The sequence below is a fragment of the Corylus avellana genome, chromosome ca8 (assembly GCF_901000735.1).
Source record: "Corylus avellana chromosome ca8, CavTom2PMs-1.0".
NCBI lineage: Eukaryota > Viridiplantae > Streptophyta > Magnoliopsida > Fagales > Betulaceae > Corylus > Corylus avellana.
Window position 1 is genome coordinate 9,779,352 of NC_081548.1, and position 20,884 is coordinate 9,800,235.

The 20,884-nt window shown below is 34.2% G+C and overlaps 2 protein-coding genes across 2 annotated transcripts; both read left to right on the plus strand.

Moving 5' to 3' along the window:
* The first annotated feature begins 2,924 nt into the window (after window positions 1-2,924).
* LOC132189033 (WAT1-related protein At1g43650-like) lies at window positions 2,925-9,383 on the plus strand. The gene is made up of 3 exons (XM_059603507.1): window positions 2,925-3,206; window positions 7,974-8,125; window positions 9,168-9,383. Exons 1-3 carry the CDS (start codon window positions 2,976-2,978, stop codon window positions 9,289-9,291), a joined length of 507 nt encoding a protein of 168 aa, XP_059459490.1. The 5' UTR covers window positions 2,925-2,975; the 3' UTR covers window positions 9,292-9,383.
* Window positions 9,384-11,004: 1,621 nt separating this feature from the next.
* LOC132190630 (WAT1-related protein At5g64700-like) lies at window positions 11,005-19,756 on the plus strand. The gene is made up of 6 exons (XM_059605670.1): window positions 11,005-11,228; window positions 17,015-17,077; window positions 17,174-17,507; window positions 17,920-18,081; window positions 18,720-18,871; window positions 19,562-19,756. The coding sequence occupies exons 1-6, from the start codon at window positions 11,035-11,037 to the stop codon at window positions 19,683-19,685; spliced, it is 1,029 nt and encodes a 342-aa protein (XP_059461653.1). The 5' UTR covers window positions 11,005-11,034; the 3' UTR covers window positions 19,686-19,756.
* The last annotated feature ends 1,128 nt before the right edge of the window (window positions 19,757-20,884 follow it).

Consider the following 20,884-nt stretch of genomic DNA (forward strand, 5'->3'; position numbering starts at 1 on the left):
GGTTTCTAGTGAAAACTATGAAGAAGGGTTGGATTTGTATGCAAATGCAATGAAGGGAGAAAGATTTGTAAAAGTGGATCAACAGATTTTGATTTCTAAGATTGCCGAATTTGAAAGAAAACACCCAAGCAAGTTTAAATGAATTTGCTAGCTTTTCCTTCTGAGATTTTTGACCGTTGTAAAATCTGATGAATTTAATAATTAAGCTGCTATTTTAGCAGGTTTGTGGGGGATCCGGCTTGTATACATGCTGTTAAAAAAAATTGGAGGAGAATTTAACTAAAGTAATTGAAGAACGCACATCAGTCATAATAAATACTAATTTTCTCTTTCATCCATTACTTCATGTTTTCATCTATTTATTAGTATTTATTATGATAGATCTGAACCCTTCAATTACTTTAATTAAATCCTCACCCTTCAATTTTCGTACAAGCTGGATCCGTTTGGGGTATTACAATAGATTTGAAGATATTTATGTGGAAAAAGTCTTGACCAAAATATTCAAAATAATTTTGTTTAAAACTAGAATCAAAGTTAATGTTGTCTAGGACTAATTGTTATCCGCCCCCTTTTTCTTGGAAAATGATCTTCTAATGAAATTGAGAATATCCATTTAGTGTATTTAGGAGGATAAACTTATCCAAAAAATTTACACCCCTCCTCAAAAAAAAAAAAAAAAAAAAAAAATTATATTATCCTCCTAAATGCATTAAATTGATACTCTCTAGTTCCCTTTTTCTTTGCGGTGCACTACTTTGACATTTGGTTATTTTGCAAGAATTTCGAATCGAAGATTAGGTGTGCGTGATCATTGCATTAACACTTTAAAATTAAATGATAAAGATTTTGTCATCTTAACATTTATCACATTTATTAACTCAATATTTCTTATATTAATCATTTTACTATTTATTACTACTTAAAAATATGATAAAAATAGTAATTCCCAAGTGATCAAATCTGAACAATTTAAATTGAAAATTATAATTGAGATCTCAAAAATTAGGAAAAAGTCCACGTACTCTTCTCAAACTACTACCTTATTTACTGTGTTCTCTCCAAACTTTTAATTGGGATAGTGTCCCTGGGCCCCAATGCCAGAAAAAAGGACAAAAATGACCATTTTTTTTATAAGATAAAAATATTCCAATAAATTCGAAAACAAACAAAATTTAATTTTTTTTTTTTAAATTTCTACACCTTGGTTTTTATTATTATTAGTTTTACTTTTTAATTTATATTTTTATAACTTTATTTTCGTTATTGAGAGAACATTGACAATTTTTGGTAATTTGGAGAGGACATTACCTCAATTGAAAGTCTTTTTTTTTTTTTTTGTGTGGACATTGTCAATTGGTTAGTCATGCAATAATCAAACTTTCATGCCATTATGTGGAGATTTATTGATTTTAGGATAGAAATTTCCATCAAACCGGTTTGGAGTAAATTTCCTTCAACTTACTCTAATAAGTGACAAAGGCCAACTCTCACATGTTTTTTTTAATATTTTAACAGTCATTTATTGTCATTTCACTAAATAGAAACTCAAACATTAATTTTTTAGAAACTCAAAAATGTTGAACGACACTTATCACTTATTAGAATAGGTTGGAGAAAATTTTCCCTCAAAATTTGTGAGGAAAATTGTGTCCTTGATTTTAATACCTGTCCTATGTTGCACTCAACAACTGCAGTCAACCAAACATTTAAGGAGGCATTCAAGTCTTGAAGTGACCATCTCAACTTTCCTTACCCCTCTTCAAAAATGCAGCCCATGATCTCTGTTCATCATGAATGGTGAAACAAAAGGTTTAAGAAAAAGAAGAAGAAAAGCTTGTTGGATAGCAGGAAATGGACATGACGAGGTTGTTGTCGGTGTCAGAGGAATGCACGCCATACCTGTTCCTGACATTAAACGAACTCTGCCTCGCAATTTTCATGATTTTGGTAGAATCAGTTATCTCCACTGGCATCAGTGCTCTTGTTATTGTTGTCTACGAGCATGTCATTGCCACCATTCTCTTGTCCCTTCTCGCTTTCTTCCTCGAGAAGTAAGTGCTTTCATCTTCACCCATATATATATATATATATATATATATATATATTAGAGAATATTTGTATCTTTTTTAAAAAAAAATTCTTCTCGAAAACTATGATTTATGTTTAAGGATTGAGTTGTCTTTGGTGGCAGGAACAAGAGGCCTCCGCTGTCCTTGAACATACTATGCTATGCATTCCTTTTGGGACTCTTGCAGTTAAGTGCAAACCTTTTTCTTCTTGTACAAATTGAAAAATATAATTCTAAGATATTTAAACTAGTTGGGGGTGTTAGGAAATCTATCCTATTTCTCAAAGATCAATCAGTGAAAAATAAGAAGAAAGCAAAAAACATTCGTACATGACACCAAGATTTAAATGATTCGACTTAACAAGTGAAAAGATAAGAAAATATTTTGGCCCTTTTTTGGGTGTTTTGACCTTAGTCGCTTTTGTAGTAGGGTTTCGTGTGACTTTATATATCTCTCTGTACATTTAATGGTTAACCACGTAAATCTCTGTGTTTTGTAATTGTTTGTTTTTACCTTCTTTTTTATTTTTTTGTATTTCATTGATTCTAGGAAATTTGCAAGGGTGGAACCACTGTCGTCCCAAAAAAATTAATATTTAAAAAAAAAACATATATATATAATTGACTTGACCTTTGAAAATTCATCCACCAAATATATATTTTTTTAAGTAGTTTCACCCACAAACTATAATTAAGTTCTAGCTCCACCCCCGGAAATAGGATTAATTTCGTAACACATGGCTGTGACTCGTAAGCAATTTGTTTAAATATTATTTTATATATATAATATACATTGTTTTGTAGGATAACTCTTTGTCAGATGCTATTGATAACGTCCCTGCAATATTTAGCATCGACCTATCAAAGCGTTGGACTGAACTTGGTACCCTCTATAGTATTTATAATGGCCCTCATCTTCGGACAAGAAAATCTCAGATGGTGGAACATCAACGGACAGGCGAAGATATGGGGTCTACTCCTCTCGGCCGCCGGAGCGTTGGCTTTAGTTTTGTTGAAGGGGCCAGTTTTGCTAACCTCTATGTTGTTTAACGTTAAAGGGACAAGTGATAGCGTCCTTGGCAGCGTCATGATCGTTGTTGCGGTGCTTGCGACAAGCTTTTGGAATATTTTAGTGGTAAGAAATAGATATCTCATATCTGCATTGTTGATCATATAGCTAACATTATTATTATTATTATTATTATTATATAAATTAAATGATCAAATTCATTTCTTTCAAGCATTAGCTTAGGTTTTTGAAATAAGTGGTGATTTAATGTGGTATTACAAAAAGTTTGAAACTGTTGTCTAGTGAGAAATGTCAAAGCCTTTTTAAAACATTCAAAAAAATCGCACATCACAATACACGTTCTAAGAGCCGTACACGTGAGTAAAATAGCATTGTTGTACCTAAACAATTCCTCCCTTAATGTGACAATCCCACGACTTGAACCCATGACTTTGGATATGGTATTATTTGTTAGATCAAACCTTTGACCCATATGAAAATCAATTAATGTCTAGTGAAGTAAGTTAGTCTTTTTTATGGCATTTGAAAATTCACACCCTTCAGTGCATGTTTTACGAATCGTCCACATGAGTAGAGTGACATTATTGCACCTTAATAGAGACCAAACTTGAGTTTTAATAATTAAATTCAACTATTCATATTAGCTTAAACTTTTGAGACAAATGATGATTTAACAATTATTACAAATTTGGCTCAAGTTATGTAAAAAAAAAGTAGAGCATATGTGTCCGGCCCATTTTTATCTTGAGCCAAACATAATCATGTAAGTTTTGCAGGGGCGTGTCAATCAATTTTACCCCGCAGAATTGTCCCTAACGGCGATGATGAGCTTATTTGGCACAATCCAAACTGCCATAGTCTCTGCATTTGTGATATCATGGTCATCTTGGAAACTAAAGTGGGAAGGAGGGCTTGTCTTGTTCACCATATTACTTGGAGTAAGCCAAATATCTATACATACATGTTAGGGTTGGTATCTTAAATCTAATTATGAATTTTACATTATTTAATATGTTTTTATTTGAATAATCGCAATATTTTGTTGAGCTAATTATAATTCATGAGATGAATTGAAGTTGGTAAACTGCAATCAATGCATGTGATTTAGGTATATTAAGTGTGACTCATGTATGAAATGTAACACTCCGACTTATAAACATGTCGAAAGTAAAAATTAAATGTCAGAATTTTTTATGTAACACTACTACATACAACATCATCAATATCAGAACTCTTGTAGCGAGAATAATTATGAACAAATTTTTTCTTTATTTTTTGTTGACATCATAAACTCATCTCAAATGAAACATACCAAAGCTTCTAAATAACTTCAACTTATATAAATATTCATATTGCTATTACAGACATAATATACGTATCTAAAGATTAATATTGTTTCTTAAAAGGTGCCACAAGCGGCACATCAAAACACTACAAAACTGACTATTGTAAGTCAACGAGTCTTGAAAATATGAAAATTTACATGTGAATGTGTGAGTCTATGGGTTAGCAAGTTTAAGTATACTAACCATTTTATAATATGAGCACCCATTTTAAGAACACTTCTAACCAATGTTTATAATAACAGCTAATAGTACATAGAGCTTTCCAAATAGAGTTTGCCACCAAAATGTCATAGTTGTTAAAAATAACCACTTGAATAGAGAAGTTTGTATATATAATCATATTTCTTTTTCCATCTTCTTAATTATATAAATATAACTACCAATCTCATAATATTGATCATAAAAACAAATTCATAATATGACAATGGAAACAACGGTTAAAACATAACGATACATATCATCTACGTTAACTTTTTCATACAATATCTTTTACATATTCATACTTTCACATACTTTTCCGTTTCTTATTAACAAGAGTATCCATACTCCCACTTAACAAACTTAGTTTGTTAAGTGTATTCTCCCCACTCAACTGCTAGGTTGCTACAATTTATCTATCTTATAGCTTTGAGTTGTTAAGCAACTTTATTTTCCCCTTCCTTACATTAGGGTGCTAGGCTTATAATCCCCATAATTGTTTGACTTTTATATGCATTCTTCACATACATTATCATTCTTTTCACATGCAATATTGTAGCTTTTCGTAAAACTTGTTTTCCTTTCAAAATTCATCCTTTTCATAAACATTTTTTTTGAAAACCATATTTTCTTTTAAAACACATATGAAATATTTCAAATAACATTTATATTCATAATAAAATAATAAAGCTCAACAAAATTAGGGAAATGCTAGGTGTTCTTCTAGTTTTCTCTTGGTGTCCTCCCAACTATAATGTGATTTTTAAAATTATCGTTGAATTTGAGATTATTATTATTGACTTTTAATCTATTGATGATTTTAAAAGCCACATCACAATTGAGAGGACACCAAGAGAACACTAGAAGAACACCTAGCATTTCCCACAAGATTATATATAACATAATTTCGTAAAATAATGCAGTGCCAATAAGTTTATGCTTACAACTTTGGCTTAATCTGTTAAAACAACTCCTGGTAAACAACCTCTATATTTTCTATGCAATTTTTATTTTTTTATTTTTTTTATTTTTTTTATAATGTATCTATTGATTAAACTCAAATCTCTATTTCGAAACCCTAAACCTTAGTCAAACCCTAGGGTCCTTCGATGCCTCAAGAAACCCTAATACCTTTATCGTGATAGATATCGATCGATCAGGGATCAACCGAAGATCTGTTGAGGGTCACTCAAACCCTTCTAAGCTTTATGCAAAAGCTTGGTCTACCGAGGTATCTTCCGAGAAAGCCTAATGTTTCTATGATCAGTTTGGCCGATCAAAGTATTGAGCTTGGTCGACCGAGATACCCATACAACAACAACAATTTTTCAAACTGTCCTGAAATCTGAACCTTCAACCACTTCTTATGTTTAACATTTCCGTAGTCATTCTATATAACTTATATACAACAGAACTACCGATTGCAATAGTTGAAAAATGTCTATTTTTTTAAACCTTAGACAAACTAGGGTTTTATAAGAACATAATTTACATGCTTCTTTTTTATTATAAAAATACTTGGACAACATAACAATGTGTTTACGTGCGTAAACTGATCGCATGCATAACCATGTTTACGTGACTTTATAAAAATAACTTCAAAACTTTCTGTTATGAAACTTCCTAATATAACATGACCACATTCATGTTTATATATAATTCATGCAGTATTTTTATAATATAAACATATTAACTCGTAACAACATTATAGCAATTTTAGTATGGTCACATATAAATTAAATTTATACGGGCATTACTACGCAGTCCTAACATATCTAACTATTGCGCATTTTGAAACTCGAGAATAAACACAGCATTACAACATCAGATTTAAAACTCTAACTAGCTAAATAATCAAAAGTTAGAGTTTTAGAAATTATACCTAGAAAACTCTACTTTTGAACATTTCAAACTTCTAGATCGAGCAGCCAATTTATAGCACTTCAACCCTCAAAAGCTCTAATGCACCCTCTTAGAAACACTTCAAATGAAATGGGAGAGAGAGATATATGAAAATTGGTGTTTCAAAAATCGAATGGAAACAAGACTATATATAAAAGTAGGCAATAGCATCTCGGTTGATCGAGATGCTGAGCTTAGTCAACTGAGCCAGTAAATGTGTTGGGCAAATCATTTTTCGCCAAGTGTTGTTGTTCACTAACATGTGGCTATTGTTTGCTGGAGTTAAACTTATCCATCAGACAGTTGCTATGCCACATGGCATAAAACTTCGGCTCTATGTTTTTTACATGTGTCCTAGCTCCCCACATGCACACTATGCACTTTTGGGTGACCAAGAACCCTAGCTAGATCGACCGATCTCTTGCTTAACCAAAACCCTAGTTTCAGTTCTCAATCTATTTTGTGCCTGTTTGCTCCTATTTTCTAAGTTATTCATGTAGCTCACATTCAATCATTTTAATAAGATTTTTAAATCAAGTTTATTGATAATAATAAAAGTGGGTGCTTTATTTGAAAACACTATGACATATTAACAATTATGTGATAGAATGATTTATCTTAATCATTGTAATGGAAACTTTTAGTTAATTCTATATTAGTGCATTTGAATGAAAGATCTTGCATGGTTAATACCTCAATATTTTTGGGTGATGGACATTGATCAGGATTGTTGGAACAATTGTTCTTAATATGGGATTCATAATCTCAACAAGGAATCTGATATCTCCTTAAAGTAATTTATGGAATTGATCATCTATGTGTAGGTTTAGTAATTTACGTCTTTTAGGTATCTTCCCTAAATCTATAATTAACACATTATTTCAGACTTAGTTCACAATTTTTTTCTTTATCACATGAGAAAGAGAGAGAGAAAGAAAAAGAGAGCACGCCATCTCTTACCTGCCCACTAAATAGCCATATGGGGAATAGAGAAAATGATCAAAATGTGTGCGTTGGGAGCAACTACAACAAAGTTTTAATCTTCTTATTGTTTTCCGGAATAAAAAGAAAATATTCTTTGTGTTTTAAAATTTTTCTTTCCTGTCTTTTATTTTTTCTTCTAAGAAATATTAGCAAACAAATCAAATACAAACACTCTTGAAAATACAAAATTAATGTTCACATTTATATTATATTAAAACACTTTTCAAGAAAAAAAAAATCCAAAACACATGCACAAACAATGCTTTAGTTTTTCTCTAGCTCGATTAATTTAGTTTTTGATTGAGGAAGAAAATGACAAAAAGATAAGTGGGAATTTTTTTATTTTTTATTTTTTTGTAATGCATGGTTTGCTTTTTCAAACATCATCCTAACAAGTATATATAGATATATGTTATGTACTTTTGGGTTTGGTGAATTGTAGGGAGTTGTGGTGACAGGGTTATCATATTATGGGATGACGTGGTTCATTAAGAAGAGGGGGCCTGTGTTCGCAACGGCATTTAACCCACTTCTTATCGTTTTCTCATTTCTTCTACAGACATTTTTACTAGGAAATTCTGCATATTTGGGCAGGTATGTCTATATTAATATGTGCATTTCTAATTTTATTTTTTAATTTTCTTCCTCTATATATGGCCCAAAATGCTATTGCAAGAATAAGGGCTACAATGGGTTTTTCATATTTTGAGCCACAGCACAAGCACAAGTTCAATTTTTGTTTTCACATCTTTCAAGCAATCAATTTTTTTTTTTTAACATTCTTGCCAATTGCACAATGATAACTATGAATCACTGATGTCATTTTGTTGGGGGGAAAGATTAACACTTTAGAGTGCTAGAATGAGATTTGATATGCAATTTGGTACTCTACCTTGTAGCTAGCCAATCTAAATTTTACATCTATCATTAATTGTAGATTTCAAGGTACCAAATTCACTTCTAATATTACATTATGAATTATGAGTTTCTATCTAACCAAATACAGTAAATAGTAGCAGCCCAAGCAAGTCTACTCACTCTAGTCTTGAAGTTCTTGCCTTTCAACAAGCTCACTGCCTAGCTAGTTGAGCTCATCAAGCAATACGCTCGTTTGCTTAGAAAAACATACTCTTAACACTTTACAAAATCTCCTTTTGAAAGAATATTTAAATACAAATAATCTCTGCTTTGATATCATGTGGAAGTTACGATTTATTTCAAAAGTTTAAATTGATAGAAATAGTTAATTATAAATTTCATTATTTAATTAATACTTCAACACTCCATGTCAGGTGTAGGACCATAAACATGTGAAATATTTTAAAATAAATGGTGGATAAATTGTAGAGTCAATGTTTTAACTCAAGACTTTTGGTGTGGTAACTTGTTAAACGATAACTTGTCTCAAAAGCTTTAGCCAATAAAAAAATAGTAAATTTAATCATTTAATTAATATTTTAACAATTACTGCAAATTTACATTAGTGGTCACATGCTTTAAGTTCTTCCACTTTTTATTTATTTATTTTGTTGTAAAGAATTGATCTATCTGCACATTTGAGTTGACTAAGAAAGTAAGGTGTAGAGAGTCAATTAAGTTTAAATTTATTTTGCTTATTCCTTATAATATTGTGTAGCATCATAGGAGGAGTTTTGGTTATATTGGGCCTTTACCTAATTCTATGGGCAAAAGCCAATGACATGGAGAAGGAAAGGACTGTGGCGAACAATTCTGTTTATTCTCCCTTAGTTCAAGCATGAAAGAGGAAGGTGAGAGTTCAACAAGAAGCTGAAATTCTTGAGATACAAGATCTATGCATACACATTTCTTTGGCTCAAATGATTTGGTTAAATGGCCAAAAGCAGAAATTATTCAATTATTTGACTCTAAATTCTAATAGTCAATGCATGATATTTTACCCTAAACATGCTAAATTTAGATTTTGTTATGATTTTTCTATTTAAAAATTGGCTGAGAAATTGTGGTAGATAATGCGAGTAGGTAATTTTTTGATGTCAAGGGATGGAGAGTATGGTATTATCATGATTTTCGAGGTTGATTTCTAGTTATCAACTTACTTCCTCTTACTTAAAAAATTTTAAATTTTTTTTTTAAAAAACTTAATTTCCTCTTGTGAAATGTATTTTTCTTTTGCAGGCAAGATACAATAGACATTTCACAAAAGCTAGATTAAAAAAAAAAGAAAAAAAAAAAAGTGGAAGCGATTGAAAGAAAAGATAAAGAGAAAAAAAACTCCCCTTATTCTTTCATGCATTTTGAAATTATTCTCTCAAAGTACAAAAACTCTCAATTTAAGGTATTGAACTTTTAATTTTTTTCAATGTCTCAATCCGTTAGGGTTTTCTATTAAATCAATTTAAAATTCCCAAAATACCCCTGTTTTAATTAAAAATGATAAAAAAAAAATATTGCAAAGATTAAGACATATGTATTTTTTGAAATTTTCGTTAAATCGTAACCAATGCATGTATCTTTAGAAATTTTTATTTTATTTTTTATAATAAAAATAGGGGTATTTGGAGAATTTTGACAAAATTTAATGAAAAAACTGAACGGAGAAGAGACATTGCAAAAAATTAAAATTTCAATACCCTAAGAAAAATAATTTCAAAACGTGTGGAAGTTGAGGAGGTTAAGTAAATTTTTTCAAAAATGAATATAATGTTCCAAAACACTTTGCTTAATCCAGGAACCATTGTTTACCCTTTCATCCTTCTCAAAAAAGGAGACAATCTTACCCTCCATACATTACAAGCGAACCTCACCTTAGTAATTCACTAAATCTTTAGTTAGGAATGTTCAAAGCTGCTCAATAAATCTGTAGATTGGGATGCTCAGAAATGGGCTCATGTCCTTCTCACAATGGTAAAAAACACCCGTCACACCACGCCCAATACTTTAGTGCCATCGGACTAGGATAGACATTCAAGTGCAACGATTAAATATTTAGGGGTAAAAAGACGGTTACGGTTAATGATTATTGACTAAGAACCGCTAACCATAACCTCTTAAACAGTTAGTAAAATTTACTAATTACCTAGACGGTAAACCGGTAGTTAGCAGTTAATAATCATAATAACCCTTCTAACTGTTTCTTAAAAGAAAATTAAAAAAAAAAAATTAAAATTAAAAATTTAAAAAAAAAAAAAGAAAACCAAAACGACATAGTTTACGACTCCCCTATGTATATCGGTCAGGCATCCAATACTCAAAAACTTTGATGTCATTATGTTGTGGAGATGGATTTTGATATTTTAATGCTTGTTCTACGTTGTACCGAACCCCCAACACGTGCGGTGGGGTAGCTGTAAGTTCTGGTGGTCAACCGAACATTCAATGAGGCCTCCAAATCATATCCTCTATATATATATATATATTACCATCTCAACATCAGCCCATCTATTGAGTGAATGGTGAAACAAAAGGAGTAAGAAGAAGAAGAAGAAGAAGAAAAGCTTAATGTTAGAGAGCAGGAAGTGGACATGACCAGGTTGTTGTCGGTGTTGGAGGAAAGCTCGCCATATTTGTTCCTGACGTTGAACGAACTCTGCCTTGCAGTTTTCATGATTTTGGTAGAATCAGTTACCTCCACCGGCATTAGTGCTCTTGTCATTGTTGTGTACGAGCATGTCATCGCCACCATTGTCTTGTCGTTTCTGGCTTTCTTCCTTGAGAAGTGAGTGCTTTCATCTTTACCTATGTATATATAGCTTGTCGTTTAGTACTGTTAATAATTTAGTGGTGAAACTACTCTGTGGGATGAAACAGAGTAGTATGTTCATCCAACCACTGCTAGCAAAAAGGAGAAAAAGAAAAAAGGAAAAAAAGAATATATTTTCCCTCGTATGAGTGCATGAATTTGAGCTATCTATATATATAAGTTCACCTCGAATGACTTGGAGGATCTATGTTGTAGTTTAAGCAACAGTCAAAATTAAATCTCTCAAAATCTTTATTTATTTTTTTTCTCCTATTAAAAGCTTCTTAAAGTAAGTCAACTTTGAGATACAATTTTAACCGTTACTTACACTTCAGCATACATTCTATTATTAAAATAATTGCATGTAAACCAAATCCTGACTTTTAATGTCAATCAGATTTCTATAGGACTTTTTTAGACCAAAAAAGGAAAAGAAAAGTAAGAAAATGTATTAGAATCTAAGGCTTGCAGAGGTTGTGTCCAACTCTCTTGGTAACTTTGGCCTTGATTGTTTCCTTCAGATTATTATCATGAAGCCGATATTGACAGCTTTTCTTGTGTTTGGATGGGTGGAAGTGGAGATATATGAATCGGGATTCTTTTCCCCTCTATCCACCATTTCCTTTCTTCCCAGTTTGGGAGGAAAAGGGAGGGAGAATTTTCAAAGAAGGGAAAATTCTCTAGTGCTGATACTTGGGAGTAGCTTAGATCTAGAAAACCAGTAGTTGATCGGTGGGAAGTCTTTCCTCTTGCTTTGGAGTGTGGTTAGCTGTGCATAATAGCCTTCCAATCGGTGACAGATTACTAAAATGGGGTTATAAACTTATAAGGGTGAAGTGCATTGTGTGTTTTCAAATGTGGCTTTTGTGTCAGAATTTGGATGGAGGGGATGAGAAGATGTAGTGTGTGTGATCCTCCCTTAGATTGGGATGCTGTTGTGAGTCTGGGGAAGCAAGAATGGAAGAGAAAATCTCTAATGGCCCGCTGATATTTGTAAATTGGCTTTCAGTGCTTCAATCTATAATATTTGGTGGAACCCAGTATGGGAGCCATCCAAAAACAGAGGACCAGATGATGGAGAGAATTTCTTGGGAAATTTGAACTAGAATTCTGGGGAAAGGACAGTTTAAGAGGACTCTTGAAAATGAAGCAATTTGTAGAAACTGGAATATCAAATTGGAAGTGCTGAATTAGTAGCATTCTGTTAGTGTTAGATAATATTATATTATTATTATTTACTTTCTTTGGTATTCTAGGGTTACTAGGTTTACCTTTCCTTATTCTACTAGGTCTGTATTATTCGCCTATATATAGGCCTCTTCTGTACATTATATTTTGTGATTCAATATACAACCTTATTCTCAACATGGTATCAGAGCACAGGTTCTGAATCACCTCAAAATTTTTTCGCGGCTAAATATTTTTCCTCCGGCGCCGCCAGTGTTATTCGGCGAATCCTTCTCTCTGATCCTCACGGTTCTCTATCTTCTCCTCGAGGTTTTTAGCGTATCACTATACCGCTTGAAAGCCCGGAAGACAACCGTCCCAGAGCCACCGCACACAACCATATCGGAGCTCACACGCGCCCTCACGCGCCGCCCAAAGGTTCGGCAATTCCGCCTCCGCCGTCCAGCCACCGGCCGCCACGGTGGTCCGATTGCTTCCCTCCGGCCATCGATCGATAGATCTGCTCCCCAGGATTCCAGAACAGGCCTCAGATCCTCCATACGAGCCTCCACGCGCCTCCACGCGCCCCCAGAAGGTCCGCGCGTCAGATCCACGCGCCAGTGCAAGCCTCCTCCGTTCGCGCGTGTACCACACGCGCCATCGCACACACGTGCCACGCCATTCCTGCCACGTCAGCCCTAATTGCCACGACAGCATAGCCACGTCAGCCCTACGTGCCACGTCATCAGTACCACGTCAGCATAGCCACGTCAACCATACGTGCCACGTCAGCCTGTGTGCCACGTCAGCATGTGTGCCACGTCAGCAGTATCAAGTCAGACCTTGCCACGTCATTGGTGCCACGTCAGCGTTGACTTTGACCGTTGACCGTTGACTTTGTGGCTTTCAGAGTTGACCAGGTGCTTTCTTACCTATTTTTTCGTCCTGATTTCATATTTGGAGTCTGTTTTTGCATTTGAGCCTTCTAGATGGCACAAAACGAGATTTTTCATCATGTTCAGACTGTATTGGATGGAACAAACTATATGTTGTGGTCTCAATCTATGCGCAGCTTTCTTAAAGGCCGCAAGCTTTGGCTTTATGTCACTGGGGATATCCAAAAGCCAGTTAAAAAGGATTCTGAGGCAGATGAGGCTTTTACCACTCGTCTTATTGATTGGGATAGCAAACATCATCAGATTCTTACATGGTTCCGTACTACCACTATCCCATCTATTTCTGCACTCTTTGGCAGCTTTGATGAAGCAAAGGGTGCTTGGGATATGCTTGCTTCTCGTTATTCTTCTGTCGATGGTGCTCACGAGTATCAGCTTTTGTTTGAACTTTTCCATCTCAGGCAGGAATCTGGTCAGAGTATCAATGATTTTCTTGCCCGCATGCAATTCTTGTGGAACCAAATTGATGTTTCTGATCCTATTTGGAAGGATCCCACTGATGCTCAGATGTATATTACCCGTAGAGATCAACATCGCCTTCACCAATTTTTGATGGCTTTGCGTGATGATTTTGAGCCTGTTCGTGTGCAACTATTACATCGTTCTCCTCTTCCCACTTTGGACACTGCCATCTTCGAACTTGTCCGTGCCGAGACTAGATCGCAGACTATGCGCTCTCAGCCTAGTCATACAGTGTTGGCTGCACCATCCTCTGGCTTCTCGTCATTCCAGCGAGAGTATTATGACAAGTCAGGTACTTCTCGACTCCCTCCTAAGTCTCGCGATAATAATTACTGTCGCTATTGTCGACGTCGAGGGCACACTATTGACAAGTGTTGGCGTAAGGGAAGATCTAATGCACCCACAGCAGCAGTTGCTCATACTGAGAGTGGTTCATCTCCAGCTGCTCCCTCTTTAGTTGCCCCCTCTGGCCACGCATCAGGATCCAGTGTCACGTTATCTGCAGCTGACTTCGAGACAATAGTCAACCAGGTCGTCCTATCTCGTTCTGGTAATGCATCTTCCTCTGTCCTCTCAGTTTTGCCAGGTACCTCTTCCTCTTGGCTCTTTGACTCTGCTTGTTGCAATCACATGACACCTCACCTTACTTCCTCTACCACATATGTACCTTCACCTCATTCTTCATTAATTCGCACAGCTGATGGCTCCATTATGACTGTTAAAAATATAGGCACTATCAATACACCTTCCCTTTCTGTTCCTGAAGTTTTTCATGTGCCTGGATTATCCTTCAATCTTCTTTCTGTTGGCCAACTGTGTGAGCTTGGATATAGACTTGTTTTTGACTTTTCTGGTGTGCATGTACAGGATCCTCGTACGAATCAGACCATTGGGACCGGGCGTAGAATTGGGCGTATGTTCGAACTATTATCCTTACATCTCCCCGCCACAGGCATCTCTGCTGCAGCCTCCTCATCATCACCATCTCTTGCACTTTGGCATTCGCGTCTTGGTCATGCATCTGCCTCTCGCGTTCAATTTTTAGCTTCCAAGGGTTTGTTAGGTTCAGTTTCCAATAATTCTTTTGATTGTAGTTCATGTCAACCTGGTAAACAACCGGCTTTGCCATTTAATAATAGTGACTCTCATGCTACTGCTTCCTTTGATTTAATTCATTCTGATGTTTGGGGACCTTCTCCTGTTGCTAGTATGAGTGGCTCACGTTATTTTTGTTATTTTTGTTGATGATTTCTCTCGTTACACTTGGGTGTTTTTAATGAAATCTCGTTCTGAATTATTGGATATTTATCGTACTTTTGCCAAAATGGTTGAAACCCAATTTTCAAAACCCATTAAGGCTTTTCGTTCTGATAATGCTTTAGAATATACTCAACATGATTTTCAAGCTATTCTAAAACATTATGGCACTGTTTCTAACTTGTCATGTCCAGGCACCTCACAACAAAATGGTCGAGCTGAACGTAAACTTAGGCACATTTTAGACACTGTCCGTGCTCTTCTCATTTCCACATCTGTTCCTACCCCGTTTTGGGGTGAAGCCACTCTCACGGCTGTCTACACAATCAATAGGTTGCCTACCCCTATCCTTGATAATTGTACTCCTCATGAGCGGTTGTTTGGCTCTATCCCTTCATATCATCATCTCCGTGTCTTTGGTTCTGCCTGTTTTGTTTTACTCCAGCCTCATGAGCGCACCAAACTTGAGCCTCGTTCTCGGTTGTGTTGTTTTCTTGGATATGGAGTGGAACACAAGGGCTACCGGTGTTATGATCCTGTGTCTCGTCGTCTTCGCATCTCCCGTCATGTAGTTTTTTGGGAGCATCGACTATTCCACGACGTCGGCAAATTTAGCATGCCATCATCCCCTCCCTTTACTACCCTTTTTGAGTTTCCTCTTTCTCCTACTCCCACCACCGATGTCTTGCCTGAGTCTCTCTCGCTAGAACTGCAGTCATCTGATTCCCTCGAAGCTGCTTTCCTTATTCTCAACAGTTAGCTTCTGCAGTCCTTGTTGCAGATTGTTTGTAGCTGAAAAATGGCCTTGTTTTCTTGTTTGTTGAGTTTCTGCAGAAATTTGTTCTACAGATTGTTGGGGGGGCCTTGTTTAGTGGTTTTTAGTTTTTGTAGTGCTTCTGCATAAATATTTTCTTTGATCAGACCTTTGATCATCTCATTTGAAAATCAACAAATTTAAGTGAAAAAAGTAATATCCTTTTATGGTTTTCAAAATCGGACCTCATAAAACATATTCTAAGAGTCATCCACATGAGCAGAGAGGCACTGTTGCACCTCAACGTGATGCTCCCGTGACTCGAACGCATGATTTGGCTCTAATACTATTTGTTGGATCATGCTTTTAATTATCTCATTTAAAAATTAATTGGTTTGTGTGTTTGTTGTTAATAGAAATTTTATTCATGGGTAAAGTTCACATACCCCCCTCAAACTACCACCCAATTGACAATGTCCCCCCTAAGATTAGCAATAAGACAAAAATACCCCTATAGATTTCTCAATAAGACAAAAATACTCCTATAAATTCAAAAAAAAAATTGATTTTTTAAAAAAACGAAAATTTTTAATTTAAAGATAATATTTTAAAAAAAAATTTTAAAACAAAAATTTTTAATTTTTTTTTTAAACGGAAATTTTTATTTAAAAAAAAAAAAACTATTTTTTTATTTAGTTTAAAAAAAAAATTTCATTTTATTAAATGAAAATTTTATTTTTTTAAACGTAAATCTTTATTTAAATAAAATTATAAAACAAAAATTTTTGAAAAAAAAAAAACGAAAATTTTCAATTTTTTTTTTTAAAAAAATTGTCCATCCTTTGGAGATTTGTTTTTTGTTAGTTTCAGGTTTTTTTTTTTTTTTTTTTTTTTTTTTTTAATTTACTAAGGGTAATTTCGTCATTGGGAGGAGCATTGACAATTTTTTGTAGTTTGGGGGGGACATTGTCACAATTGAAAGTTTGGGGAGTACATTGTCAATTAAGTGGTAGTTTGAGGGGGTTATGTAGACTTTCCCCTTTATTCATTTAAAAAAAAAAAAAAAGGAAAATGAGAGAGAAAAGAGGAATTAGACAATGTTCAATTTTTTTTTTTCCTTGAAAACTATGATTTATGTTTAAGAATTGAGTTGTCCTTGGTGGCAGGAACAAGAGGCCTCCCCTCTCCTTGAAGATACTATGCTATGCATTCCTTTTGGGACTCTTGCAGTTATGTGCAAAGCTTTTTCTTCTTGCAGAAATTGGAAAATATATTTCTCAGATGAATTATTATTAACTTATATATATACATTAATTGTTTTGTAGGATTACTCTTTGTCAGATGTTATTGACAATGTCCCTGCAATTTGTAACATCGACAACCTATCAATGCGTTGGCCTGAACTTGGTCCCCTCCATAGTGCTTATATTGGCCCTCATCTTCCGACAAGAAAATCTCAGATGGTGGAACATCAATGGACAGGCGAAGATATGGAGTCTGCTCCTCTCGGCTGCCGGAGCTCTGGCTTTAGTGTTGTGGAAGGGGCCAGTTGTACTAACCTCCATGTTGTTCAACATTCAAGCAACAAGTGATGGTGTCCTCGGCAGCATCATGATCATTGTTGGGATCCTTGCGACAAGCTTTTGGATTATTTTAGTGGTAAGAAAAAGATTTTCCCTAGTTGATCTACCCTAATATTATAATTAGGGGTGCCAATTCGCGTGTTGAGTTTGGAACGTAATGAGATATGGATAAAAGACTATATAAGTCAATATTAAGTTGATCTATAATTAAAAGGGTCAGACTCTTCAACCTTAATCTACGATTTTCATGTTGGGTTTGCGGTCAGGTCAAAAATTGTCAGCCTTAAATGTCGTATGTCGAGGTTGGTCATGTCGAAGTATGGGTATAAGATGAACTCTAACCCAATCCATTTAGTTCAACAGGTCAAACCCTTTAACCTTAACCAACTGATTTCTCGTAGAGTTCATATCAAATTTGTGAATTGTGTCAAAAATGCATTTTGCTCCTTTTTATTTTAGTGGTTAACATGGTAATGAAATTCTTGCAGGGACATGTCATTCAGTTTTACCCAGCAGAACTGTCCTTAACGGCGATGATGAGCTTATTTGGCACAATCCAAACTGCCATAGTCTCTATATTTGTTATATCATGGTCATCTTGGAAGCTAGAATGGGAAGGAGGGCTTGTCTTGGTCACCATATTACTTGGAGTAAGTTAGGGTTGGTATCCTAAAAGCTAATTATGAATTTGATATTATTTAATTTTTTTATTTAAATAATCATAATATTTTGTTGAGCTAATTATAATTGATTAGCTGAATAAATTTTTTTTCTCTTTTATGTATGCATTGCATGTGATTTAGGTGTAAGTATGACTCATGTATAGAAGTGGGTGCTTTATTTGAGAACACTATGACATAGTAACTACTATGTGATTGAATGATTTATCTTACTCACCATATTAATAGCTTAAGCGATATATGTTACTTTTAGAAACTACCTCTTACAAACTAGTTTATAAAAAATTTCTGTCCAATAGAAAAAATGATCAAAAGGATGTTGTGAGCAACTAAATCAATGTTTTAAAAAAGAGAAAATCTTCGTGTTTTAAAATTTTTATTTTATTTAATTTTTTTACTTTTTCTTTCCAAAACGAAAACATTAACAAACCATTCAAAAAAAAAAAAAAAAAAATTACCTTTATACCACGTCAAAATACTTTTTTAAACCCAAAACACATTAACATTAACAAACAATCTCCATTGATTTAGCTTTTCAAACATCACCCTAACAAATATATATAGTTTTCATGTACTAACCTACCAGTTTTGGGTCCGGTGAAATGCAGGGAGTTGTGGTGACAGGGTTATCATTCTATGTGATGACGTGGTCCATTAAGAAGAAGGGCCCAGTGTTCACAGCAGCATTTAACCCACTTCTTGTCGTTTTCTCGTTTCTTCTACAAACATTCTTATTGGGAAATTCTGCACATTTGGGCAGGTATGTCTGCACATTCTGTATTCCACTGTATATGACCCAAAACGATATTCAAATAATAAGGGCTAGAATGGGTTTTTCATATTTTGTTCCTAAGATTTTAACACAAATGCAATTTCTTGTTTTTCCTATAGAATTTGTTAGACTACTTTTTCTTTTATTTATTTTTTTTTTTTTCCTTCTCTATTTAAGAATGCACTCGAGTTCTTTGAACCATTTGCTTTGAACTTCCCATTCCGTTTTTATTGTTATTGAATGAGAATTAATTGGCTATAAATGTTATACCACAACCACCAATAGATTTTTCTGACCAAGCATACTCTTGACACTTTTCAAAATCTTTTTTTTGAAAGATTACTTAAATACAAATGATCTCTTCCCCTTCCCCCTTTTGTGTGAACATGTAAAAAAAAAAAAAAAAAATACAAATGATCTCCGCTCGGATACCATGTCAAGTTATGACTTATTCCAAAAGTTTAAATTAATAAAAATATATGAATTTAATTATTTATTTTATTCCTTAATCAAAGTCAATGCAAATTTACTTTATTGGTCATATGCTTCCTAACAAGTTTTATTTTTTTATTTTTTATTTTTTAAAGAGTGATTATGTCTAACATTTTGAGTTGACGAAGAACTAAGGTGTAATTTCTTTTCCGATTAAATTCATTTTGTTTAATCCTTGTTGTGTAGCATCATAGGAGGAGTTCTGGTTATATTGGGTCTTTACCTGCTTTTATGGGCAAAGGCCAAAGACAAGGAGAAAGAAACGACTATGGCGGATGATTCTGTTTACTCTCCCTTAGTTCAACCATGAAAGAGGGAGACAAGAATTCAACAAGAAGCTGTAATTCTTGGGATACAAGATGTATGCGTAACCATTTCTTTGGCTTAAGGTTAATGACCTAAAGCATAAATTATTACATTAATTGATTCTAAATTCTAATAGTCTATGTGCAATATTTGACCCTCATTAAGCCAAGTTCAGATTTTTTATTTTATTTTATTTTAACAAACGAGTTATTTTCATTTGTTGTAAGTGCACTTGTGAGTGTTGTATCCCACATTGAGAAAATATAAAAGAAAAGAGTACTTAATATACCTAAGTGGACCTTAGCCCATTATTATCTTAGGTTTTTGGGATAGAGTTGTGTTCAATTAAATATATTAATGTACTATTGGAAAAAACTACATAATCGCATGATAGGCCAGTAGAGAGACTGGACGGCAGATCTAAGCAAAGGAAGAAAGAAGAGAGAGGGGGGGTGGGGGGTGGGGGTTTCCTCCTCCCCTGCAGTGTGAGTCTTGGTTGTTTTACTTGGTGATTTATCAAGTGGTAAGTTTAGATTTTTGTATTAAAAATTGGCCGAGAAATTGTGGTAGATAGTGCAATGTAGATAATATTTCTATGTCAATGGACGGACAGTATGGTATGACCATGATTGCTGAAGGTTGAATTAGAGTTATCAACATACTTTCTCTTCTGATAGACATCTTTCACAAAAGCTACATTAAGAATTGCAAAAAAAGAAAAAAAAAAAAAAAGAAAAAGCAAAGCCAATTGAAAGAAAACAATCAATGTAATGTTCCAACACATTTTGCATAATCCAAGAATCATTGTTACCCTTTCATCCTTGTTGTAAGCGAACCTCGCCTTAGTAATTCACAGAATCTTTAGTTAAGAAAGTTCATAGATGTGTTGTGAGTGACTGGAATAAATCAAGTCAGTTGTGGGTCTCGTACACTATCCCCTTTTACTCTCCTATTTGTCTTTCTTCAAATAGGAGAGGAAAAGGTGATCACCTATTGAATCCTTTTATAAGTTGATTTTGTACTACATTTTAACCAACTTGGGTCATTATAAAAAGACAGCACACCAACGTGAAAAAGAGTTTCAGTCATTTCACTTAGAGTAACGCCCCACTGAAATTAATTAATTGGTAATTGATTTCATGTTTCACCTCCTAACCTTATTCTTCTCGAAACAAGACTCAGGAATCTCATGCTCTCTGAAAA

Coding starts and splice junctions, on each gene's coding strand:
- LOC132189033 (XM_059603507.1), top strand. CDS start 2,976: ATGGCCCTCATCTTCGGACAAGAAAATCTCAGATGGTGGAACATCAAC. Junction 3,207..7,973: donor GCTTTTGGAATATTTTAGTG/GTAAGAAATAGA, acceptor GGTGAATTGTAG/GGAGTTGTGGTGACAGGGTT. Junction 8,126..9,167: donor AATTCTGCATATTTGGGCAG/GTATGTCTATAT, acceptor AATATTGTGTAG/CATCATAGGAGGAGTTTTGG.
- LOC132190630 (XM_059605670.1), top strand. CDS start 11,035: ATGACCAGGTTGTTGTCGGTGTTGGAGGAAAGCTCGCCATATTTGTTC. Junction 17,508..17,919: donor GCTTTTGGATTATTTTAGTG/GTAAGAAAAAGA, acceptor AAATTCTTGCAG/GGACATGTCATTCAGTTTTA. Junction 18,082..18,719: donor TGGTCACCATATTACTTGGA/GTAAGTTAGGGT, acceptor GGTGAAATGCAG/GGAGTTGTGGTGACAGGGTT.